Source organism: Pangasianodon hypophthalmus, chromosome 21 (genome assembly GCF_027358585.1).
Source record: "Pangasianodon hypophthalmus isolate fPanHyp1 chromosome 21, fPanHyp1.pri, whole genome shotgun sequence".
NCBI lineage: Eukaryota > Metazoa > Chordata > Actinopteri > Siluriformes > Pangasiidae > Pangasianodon > Pangasianodon hypophthalmus.
Window position 1 is genome coordinate 11,316,174 of NC_069730.1, and position 11,218 is coordinate 11,327,391.

General features: G+C 36.4%; 1 protein-coding gene across 16 annotated transcripts in view; it reads right to left on the reverse strand.

The window, feature by feature from the left end:
* Positions 1-350: 350 nt before the first annotated feature.
* Positions 351-11,218, reverse strand: part of mbnl1 (muscleblind-like splicing regulator 1) — a 64,327-nt gene continuing 53,459 nt past the window's right edge. For 7 of the 16 annotated variants that reach the window (XM_026925431.3, XM_034297782.2, XM_053227344.1 and 4 more), the window contains 7 exons: positions 11,165-11,212; positions 10,067-10,223; positions 8,998-9,033; positions 6,300-6,391; positions 5,849-5,893; positions 4,989-5,053; positions 351-4,645 (listed from right to left, as the gene is read on the reverse strand). In XM_026925431.3, the coding sequence (XP_026781232.2) occupies positions 4,997-5,053; positions 5,849-5,893; positions 6,300-6,391; positions 8,998-9,033; positions 10,067-10,223; positions 11,165-11,212 (435 nt within the window). In that variant the 3' untranslated portion in view covers positions 351-4,645; positions 4,989-4,996. The remainder of the gene's footprint in view (positions 4,646-4,988; positions 5,054-5,848; positions 5,894-6,299; positions 6,392-8,997; positions 9,034-10,066; positions 10,224-11,164; positions 11,213-11,218) is intronic. The other 9 variants (XM_053227347.1, XM_053227346.1, XM_053227350.1 and 6 more) reach the window with 9 other exon arrangements.

Here is an 11,218-nt window from a genome sequence, read left to right on the forward strand (position 1 = left end):
TCATTCTTAACGAACTGTATTACTGTATAAACTAAATTATAGTATTAAACTATAAACTAAAGTGATACAAACTTTTGCACTGAACTGTATATCAAAATAGACCATATTCTGAATGTATGAGAGAGCAAGAGAGAGAGAGAGATAGAGAGAGAGAGAGAGAGAGAGGGAGAGAGAGAGAGAGAGAGAGACACTCTATTGATTGCATGTACATTTACATTTAATGTAAATGATTGTAATTAATGCATTAATCTAAATGTAATGCAAGATTGCCATCTTGCTGCTTCCTCTTCAGAATACTCAAATAATATTAATTAATAGAAAAACACGATAAATAAATACACACAGCACACTTTGATTTTTCAGTTGAAATTCATTTTGGTTTTTATTTATTTTTTTTTCATTCATAACAGCAAGAGAGTCAAATAAAACAATAATAAATGTGCATAAAACATTTTTAAAACATAGTACAAGATCTTAGCAACTGTAAGCAAAGAGTGGGCGTGAGATTACATGGTGAGTGTGAAGCGTTTATTAAAGCAGGTGCTTTCAGCAGGTAGGGACCACCGGCGGTTTCACTGTGGCAGACGCAGGGCAGAGCTGTGCCTTGTGTCTGTTCGGAGGAAAGTGATGCTTTGGTTTATTAGCACTTGTGCAGCAGCGGTAAGTGAGTCAAAACCTCAAACGGAGATCAGAAGTTTTACATTCATTGTGTTTCCTTTGTTTTGGTGGGTGACCTTTTCCTGCTGAAGGCACGGTTGCCTCGTTACACACACACTGTGTGTGTGTGTGTGTGTGTGTGTATGTGTACGCGCATCATATGGCGTGTAAGGCTTACGCTAGCATGTCTGGTCATTTTGAATTCATTAGTTTACTGCGTTAACCACATTTATCCTTATGGATTTGAGTAAATGTGTGTCACTTAACGTATGCTAAGAATTGTCACTATTTTCTAATGGGAACTGCAGTATTGTGAGAACTTATTGACATAGCTACTTATCTAGAAGGTGGATTTTATCATGTTAAATCGCTACATGCAGCTAACAACATTCAGGCCCAAGTAAAAACTTTTAAAGATTTCCTAATAAGGGTACGTGACATTTTGGAAACAGTCGTCATGTTTGACAGGCAATAAATATTGTAAGACACTCTGGAGTCTTTCTATCAGAAATTTAACAAAGTGTAATTTCTCTCCAGTCATTTAGGACAATCAGTCTGATAAATATGTAATTAATCAAATATAAATCTTCGGTGTTGTAATTGATTACAGTCCAATGGTTTTACCTCATTATGCTCTACTTTGGTAAATTTTTCACAGAAAAACAGCGCCTGCTTTTACTGCATGTCACACAAGTGACGAGAAAACTTGCCAAAACGTCAGCACTGAGGTTTGAATGACAGGCAGCGCACATGATTAAGGCGGAGCGATGCTTAGCTTTTTCATTTTTTTTTTAAGCGATGATTTGAAGTAATAATAAAAGGAGCTGAGCCACTTCTGCAAGCAAATTCAGTTAGCTGGTCTATTACTCTATAATCCTTAAATTATCCTAACAAAATTTCTCATAGAATCTTTTATTATTCAAAATAAGATCTCCATATTATACATGTTTTCTTTTCCTTGTTTTATATTGACTATATACACAAGTGCAAAATTCGACCTTTGTCCCTCGGGTCATGGCTCTCTCACTTGCAGCCAAAGTCCCTACAACATATCCTCTTATCATCACCATCACCATCAGCATCGTCATCTACATATTCAATATTTTATATTATATATATATATATATATATATATATATATATATATATATATATATATATATATATATATATATATATATATATATATATGTATGTATATTTTTTTGGCCTGACATTCAGGGATGTTTTTTAAAATATCAAAATACAATTTTATGTTTTAACATGGATACAGTAGAAAATAATTTTTACTCTCCACAGATGCTCCATAGGTAAACTAAAAAGAGTTCTTGATTTGATACGTACAAATTAAATTTGTTAAATTAAGAAATGTCATACTGGTTCATTTCAACTCAACTATTTTTCAAAATCAATATCAAAACAAAAGACAATATCAAATTTAAAAAAAGAACATCAAAACATTCGAACATAAATCTTCCAAAAAAGAAAGTAAAATGTACAACAAAAACTAAAATCACTAAACATTAATTAATAAGAATGATGGAGACGGAGGGAGGGGGAGCGAAATGGGGAACGAAACGCATTTACAAGTCCAGAAAACAAGACTACAAGTCTAAAACCAAATATTACCAAATACAAAATAAGTAAATTCCACAAAGTAAACATGCAGCATGTAGCAATATGATTTTATCTAAGCTGGTGAAGTAAACAACTGAGCAGTACGTGTTAAAATGATTAATAAAAAATATAAAATATGCATAAACGATAAGAATGACTGAAGGAACATCTGAGTGAAAACACGAACTGAAATCTAAGGCCTCAGTGAAGAAACAGCAATAGCACCAGAGTTGGGCTCAATCCCATTTCAGTTCATTCGATTGCCTCAGCCGATGAGCTGAATTAGACTTTACAGCATTTACTAATACATTTTAAATAGTCTTTCATAAATCATCTCATTAACCTTGAAAATTGAATTGACCCCAACCCTGAATGATATATCTCTTTATACACCAAAAATAGACTTAAGACATATAGGCTCCACTGATCTAGATCTAACACCAACTGGGAGTCTAACATTTCTGAACTTCAGTCTCACTATACTCTGAAATTATACCAGAAAATATGGAGTAGCTTCATTAAGCTTTCTCTTAACTAGGTTTGGCCTTGATCATACCATGACCATTCACCATTCACTACCAGTATAGACCATGAAACCCACAAAAACAACGAGAAAAATAACTTTGGCACGAATTAACAGAATGTTCAACATTATCATCAATTTTTTTTTTGCTGTACATAGGCTAAAAGCTGTTTGAGATCAGGAATCATAAACATACAACACAAATGGCACTGAATCCATACAAAAGAAAACTTGAACCAAATACATATCTGGTTTTCTCATATACAAAGCAAATCGAAACTACGCTGACCATCAGGTTCAAGCAGCGCCCTCATTGATACTCCGCTCTGTGACTGGAAACAGTCTCTTCACGTCATGCTCTAAGAGTCTGAGTTGACAATGTAAAGACATTCGGTGATCACCGACACCCATTCCCCATTTCATGAATAAAAAGCCACTCCGTCATTCAAGGCAATAAAAATCTCTATATATGGCAACAGGAAGGAAAAGGCAACCCTGTTTTCATGCAAGTCGAAAAGGCCTATCTAAGGCTGAATGGAAAAGCCATCGAGAGCATTACAGACAAATAACAATAAAAATTCATTAGAAAAAAAAACTTAGACATGAAATTATGTATAAAAACAATGTCTGGTAAACAGAATAACACTGTCGATATAACACTTTCCATTTGTAGCCTATTGTATATCTTGTGAAGCTTGATTTAAAGCTAAGATGTGCTTTAAAAGGTCAGAAGGATTCTGGTTTTACATAAAAACATTCATTAGTCTTCTTTAATCCTGATCCTTCCTCTGCAAGTCTGCACTTTTAATGCAGCAAAAAAAACTGCTTTTTTCGCCGGATGTATTGTGCCATGAAGAATTGTAATTATCTTTAAATTTAAGGTGCATTTTCACATTTTTGTAAACCACCCTTGTCAAATCAGTAACGCTTCACCAGATGTTACAGTTAACGCATCTCAGGAATACATCTAAAACTGAACGTTTGACTTCTGCAAAACCAATGCTAATTATTTGTCGTTCAATAGAAATGAACAGGCATTGGCTTCTAAGCACTTATAAGAATATAGCGTGATGCGTTACAATTCACCAACGTAGGCGTGTCCAAACTAACATGGCTAATGAATGTACACTCGTTAAGACTGGAAGGTGAACTGTACCTGGTTTAACAGGCATGCAACACAGACCTGCTTCCCTCCGTTCCGTCCGAATAAACACCTCTTTTTCACTTCTGTATGTTCCCATCACACCCGAGCACAAAATTTAGAGTGGTCTTACCACTTTACTCACTATAAAGAAAAAAAATGACCTTACAATTTATTACTATAGCTATTATAGTATGATCGTTGTAATATTTCAGTCTGGGACGAAGTTTTAGTGCCACGGTGTTCAATATCTACGCTTCGGCTTAATGTGTGTGTGAAAAACCACCAACTCTACAATTTTAACCTTCGGTAAATTGCTACTGACAAATAAATTAAATCATCAATTAAATACCTACGGGAGGTAATTTAAAAAAAATAAAACTTTTGGTCTATTGTTATCACGTCTGTTGGTATCATATCTAATCTCTAAATTGTTAGACTTGGTACTAACAGAGTATTTCTAGCTAAGTGTTTGTAAGTGTATGAACCCATCTTATGTACATCAAATTCTTTCAAGTTCTGCACATCACTTCTAAGGGCACTGCATGTTTCTGCATATTGGTATGTCATGGACTAGTCCTTTAAATATTATATCAGTGAACTAATGATACCTCGAGGGCTCTAATGATGTGAATGAAATGTGAATATTTGTTGGCGTTAAATTGTTTGTGTCTGTCCCAGGTAACAGATGAGCAGGTTCGTTTGATCTGAAAAGAAAAGAAAAACTCAAAATGAATTCAGAAACAACATCATCAGTCACTTACACAGAATCCTGTGCAGGTTCCACTGTGTTGTCTTCCACAGATTTTTTTTTTCCTTAAAAATAATTTTCATGTAATATTTCTAAACATGAGCTAACAATCCCTACAGTGATTTTACAAGAAAGGTTTATTTTTGAATCAATCCACTGCAATGGCTTTTTTTTTGTAATAAATTATGGAATACATTCCTTTGCCAGTGCAGTTCAGTAAAAATGCTGGCAGAACTAATAGTAGATAATTAAAAAGACAAAAGGGAAATGTTTAGAAATAGGAACTAAAAGACACTTACTGGTTTGACTACATTTGAGTCAAATACTTGTGGCTAGTCAGATGTTCTGCAGATATTATTGGAATCTAGGAACGAAACAAAGACATAAGCACAAAATGTTACATGTAGGAACACGTATGTTTTCATAACTGCCTTAATTACTCATAATAATATGAAATGTCTTACATAAGAAAAGGATTAACATTGAGCATTGAGTCATCAAATCCCAAATTAATAAAAATAAGTCACTTATGCATCTTTCTACATCATACAATACAATCTAAAACAGTTCATACTACCATAACTTTTAGTCCAAATCAACAGTATATGATCTTTATGGACTGAATGAAGAGGTATGAATCAGACCTGGGATCCCAAGGGACCCCAAAAAAAAAAAAAAAAAGTGGCGGATCTAATATATGAAGCTCATGAGACAAAGAAAAGCCACAGTGATTAACATGGGATCCTATTGGATGCGGCAGAGTGGTCACATGACGATGCTTTTACCGTATTCATGCACTCATTTTCACTAACTGCTTTATCCTGGTTGGGGTGCTAAGGAACTAATATGTTTATAATTTGGGAAATAGAACCAGCTAGATTCATATGAAAATATCAGGGGCAGGTACAAACAAAAATAATAACTGCAGGATAAAAAAAAAGTCTTAAAAGGCTTTTTCTGTTTATACAGTTAATACTGAACATTTATTAAATATATGGCAAAAATATAAATGAATGAAATAAATGGTGTGTGTGAAATAATACAAAGCTATACAAATACGAGGATAACTGGATTACTGTAATTACTGTAAAAGATCAACACTGCAACTAAAAGGAACATTTTTTTAAATGAAAAACAACAACTACTGCTTTATACATACCAATTGCATGTATTCGTTGGTAGACAGCTTTGATAGAGAAGAGTCCTCAAAGCAGAAAGAGACAAGAACATCATTAAAATGCAGTTTTATCAGAAAACAGCTCGGCATCTTCAAGCATTATGATAAAACACAAGTGGCGCTAAGATCATGGATGATATAATTAATCTGTCATGAGTCTTCTATAGCCGTGATCAGCTGTTTCCCAACCTTTCTTGGATAAGGGTCAGAAAATTGCTTTACTCTGTGAAAAAAATGAGTGTCAAGAACAAGAGGAAGAAGAGAACTCCCACCCCTTACCCCGCAAAAAAGTGAAAATAATCCCTCCAGCCTTGTAAAGAGTGAGAGAGAACGAGGGAGGTAGAGAAATCAAATAGAGAGAGAGAGAGAGAAAGAGAGAGAGAAAGAGAGAGAGAGAGAGAGAGAGAGAGAGAGAGCTATAAAGGGAGCAAACCTGATTGGCTGATGCGGATGCGAAGGGAACAGTAGTGGCGGACGTGGTTGCTGCGGACACAGCGGCCGGTGAAGCGCCGTGCATCATGGGTACTTTTCAGAGGGGAGAATCATATAAGCACATATACAGAGGAGTGTAGCCAACAGGTATACACATGTGAGGAAGGAACAGGTTTGTGTAAGTGAATGGGGAGAGAACGGAGAGGGGGAAAGCTTTACTAGATACTACAATCACCAGCGGTAAAGTGTATTATGAAAAGAACATGCTAACATGCTGGTTAACAAGGACCAGAAGCATGAACATGATCTCAGTAGCACAGGATAACTGCTTAGGGGATTTGGTCTAATAGTTACTCTAGTATACTGTAATAAATTCCTGTAATTTCTCTGTGTAGGACAGCAGAGCAAGTGACAATCAAGCTAAACGTGCAGGTAAACTTGTTATGTGAGGCAACAGAAAGACACTTACAGTGCAGTCCAAATGTCAAACTGCACTACTGAGATCAGATTTCCATTTCATCACTTAAAGACTAATCCAATTTTCTCAAATAATTCATATAAGTTCAAATATTATGTTATTAACTGAAATAGCAGTGACGATAACAAAGCACTATTTGACTACACCAGTTCAGTTCATTTCAGGCAGCCACATTGTTAACACTGTTTATTAGGAGTATTAAATGTTATCATTTGAGTGAAATAGAGTTGACTCCAGAATTATTGGCACCCTTCCAGAAAATCTGCCCAATTAAATAAACAAAATCAAGGACATCATGGAAAAAAAAGTTATAAGATTCAAAAAGACAAAGAGCAGCCCAAAGATCAGAGTTTAGTTGATTCATGTGCAGTTTAGTTGATTCTGTGGGTTTTGAAATCAACATATGAGCTGTAGGGAAGGGTTGCATGAAAGAAGTTCTTCCTGATGGCAGCCAACAAACATACTGAACTTCACTGGAACTACAGCTACAACGAAAATCAAACTTTTTGGTCATCAGCACTAATAGCATGTTTGGTGAAAAAAACAGGACTGTAGAATATGGTGCAGAATATGGATCACTGATGCTTTGGGCATATTTATTATGAGGATTAATGGCTTAATGAGTTCTTTTAAATACCAATGAGTACATAAGGGGATCAATAAGTTCTACACTCCAAGTTGCACAGAAGTGTTTGCAGGAGCACAAACTTAAATGTTTGCAGTGGCTATCTCAGGCTCCGGATTTGAACCCCGTTGAAAACCTGTATTGAAACCTAACCATATAAAGGAGCTTCTGCAAGAAGGAGTGGGCCAAGATCCCTCTACATGTGTCTCCAGCATCGTTAGACATGACACTAAGAGATGCTGGTGTTCCCTCTAGAGACGGCTCACCCAATATTAATTATGAGGGAGCCAATAATCCTGAAGCCAGTATTACTCAGAAATAAATTCACATTAATTAAACCTTGTTCTTGCAGTGCCATAAAATAAAACTACACAGAATCTACATAAAATGTCACCCCTTTTGCATGTATCTTACATTTATTATATTAATCTTTTTTCACATTTTCATGAAAAGTGCCAAGTTCTGGAGTTGCCTGCCATTTTATTTTAATGAAAAGTGTGTGTGAATATAACGTTCAGATATGCAGTACACTCACCTGCCACTTTAATAAGAACACCTGTACACCTGCTCATTCATTCAATTATCTAATCAGCCAATCATGTGGCAGCAGCACAATGCATAAAATAATGCAGATACACGTCAAGAGTTTCATAACAAACATCAGAATGAGGAAAAGTGTGATCTCTGTGACTTTAACTGTGGTATGGATGTTGGTACCAGACATTCTGGTTTGAGTATTTCAGAAACTGCTGATCTCCTGGGATTTTCACACACAACAATCGCTAGAGTTTACACAGAATGATGTGAAAAAATCTCAGGCAGAAACACCTTGTTGATGTGAGAGGTCAGAGGAGAATGGCCAGACAGGAAGTCTACAGTAACACAAATAACCACTCTTTACAATTGTGGTGAGCAGAACAGTATCACAGCATGGCAAACCTTTGCGACGGATGGGCTCCAACAGCAGAGGACCACATCAGGTTCCAGTCCTATCAGCAAGAACAGGCTCCAGTGGACACAAGCTCACTGACAGGAATAAGACCAGGCGATATTTTTCCAATCTTCAGCTATCTAGTTTCAGTGAGCCTGTGCTGCATGATTGGTTGATCAGATAATTGCATGAAGGAGCAGGGGTACAAGTGTTCCTGTTAAAGTGATCAATATATCCTGAAATCATCAAATGTGGATTCCTTGAACAGTTTCAAAATTTTTTAAAAATAATTTACCTCAATTTGATGCAAATTTAGATAATGATCAATGGCATAAAATGTTGCATTAATTTTTGATGATGAACGAAAAACAGTTGGTAGTGCACTCAGTCTTTTAGACCCTTATTATAAATACTCATTTCAATATAAACTGCATTACTGTGCAGAATTTTATTAATGATCTCAGCACATTCACTCTATAGAGAAAGTGCACATCATAAACCGCCTGCAAAATACACAAAAACTGGTGGCTGTGGAACAAGGTCAAGTAAACAGACCCGCACTTAGCTGTATCAGCGTGCATGTGTTGATTTTACACTGCATTAATATGAGCTGTGTACAATTTGGCGTGTAAGCAGCCGAAAGGGAGGAAGGTTAGAACACCTACCCACACTCGCTGCAGGAGTCATGCACAATATTGAGCCTGCCCATCATGCATTGCAACAGGAAGTGGATTGGAAAAAGGGGAGAAGAATCAAATCAGCCCATCACAAGGTTGGTTAGATTAAAGAGAGACAAACAAAGGACGGCAAAACATAAAACATTACAGGGAATCATTCACAAAAAAACTGATTCGTTGTGGAATGTGTGATCTACAGTTGGGGAGTGAGAGGGGTGTGTGAAGGTGTTGGGTGCAGACAATAACAAGCCTTTACAACACTGATCACCTGTTTAAAACCAACACTAGCAACCTACATCATGTGTCTCAGTGTGATAATATACAATCAGACCCCTATTTGTCCTTTCATTGGGGCGAAAAAAAACCCCCAACTGTAGATCTGAATATAAATTACTGTCAAACGTGACAGTCAGCTCCGGAATTATTAGCACCCTTGATGGTGGTTAAAAAAAGGTTAATAATTGTGATATAGTGTTTTGGTTACATTTTTCCCCTAGAATAAATCAAATTTCTTTTCAAAGCTAGATTACTTTCCAGTAACTCAAGAGCTGACTGTACATATTGTATGAGCAATCACGAATTGTAGAGAGAGTAGTGCATTTGATACACAGTACTCATGTCATATAACTGGAACTATAGACTAAATGTTTAAAATTCCTTGTGCAGCCAAATACTCAAAAAAAAAAAAAAAAAAAAAAAAAAAAAAAAAAAATACACTGATAAAAACATTTCTTCATTGTAACATGAAACTCAAACCTGTGTCAAAATTGATTTCAGGAGATTTGAATAATTGTATTGATGTAAATATTAATATACTTGATATTCATAACAATATCTTTGCTCAACTATGCCTGCTGAACAGATTTTCTTATGGTGAGAGTCATTTCATATTGAGAGTGATTCTGTACAATTTACAATCATGAGCTGCCACTGCTGTGTGTGTACTGCATGTGTATGCCGTAAGCTGCAGATAAGTGTGTGTTGTTTGTTCTGATTGGCAGGTCAGGCTTGCTGGCCTTGTGCTAAAAGGTCAGATTAGATTAGCTCAGGCCCCTACCTGAAGGAATAAACGCAGCCTGCTGCTGAAACTGCATGTTGGCCAGCGCCTGTTGGTACTGCAGCATGCCAGCATTGAACATGGTGGTGGCACCGTTGGTTTTCTCGAGGGCTGGTCTCTTTGGCAAAGGAGGAATTACGCTATGAGGAAGGCCCTGCTTGGGATGAGGGGAAAATGAGGAACGAGGATGGAATGGCAAAGAAAGGAAAGAGAAAATATAGAATAGTTATCATCAGAGGACTTCACATTACAGCACAAAAATGAAAAAAAGAAACAAACTGAAACAAAACAGCAGGCAAGCAGCAGCAGCCTATACATGACTACGCCACAAGCAGAAACAAAAGTGCCAGATCCCTGACTGCATATACACACTACAATATATATCTACATTAACACACTACCTCCACTTTAACATTAATACACCAACTAAGCTGGTGCGAGTGCAAATGAAGCAAGCATCGCACTAATAAAATGTAAAAAAAGGACGAAAATAAAACAGAACTTGAGGCATCAACTTAAAATAAAATAAAGCTGCACTGCTTTTGCCATGATATCTGTGAAATATGAGACGTAAGTTATTAATATCTGTTGCTCAGGTGGTGCAGCTTTGCTACCACATAGCTGGTTACCCAGTTACCCAGTTTATCTGGTTATACATGCACTTTAGAGCTACTTAACATGCATTATACAGAGACACTGAAGATATATGCAGATACTGCACACACACAGACACAAGAGCAGTTACACAGCACAGTTTAGTCTCTCTGATCCTGTCCTTATGCTGCAGGAATGGCCTACACGTGATGATCTGATTGTGGTATGTCTTTTTATAAAACATTTTTCGGCACCTTTTACAAACTCACAATGATTTTTGATGACTTTGATGCTTTTTTTTTTTTATCAATTCCAGTCTGCAAGTTTTGTCTATTTGCAAATCATCAATTCTCCACAATCAGTTGATCACTAAAAGTTACTAACACAGCAGTAGGAAGAGAACATAAAGCCAGTTAAGAAACAGTCTACGCTAGCAAATTATTGCTTGTTAAGACACTACAACAAAGCAACATGCCAAGCCAAAAAGGTGAAAGGTCATAGTACCAGGTCAAAGGTGGCCTCGAGGGGTCGCTTCAGTGATTTGACAGCCGTCTTAAT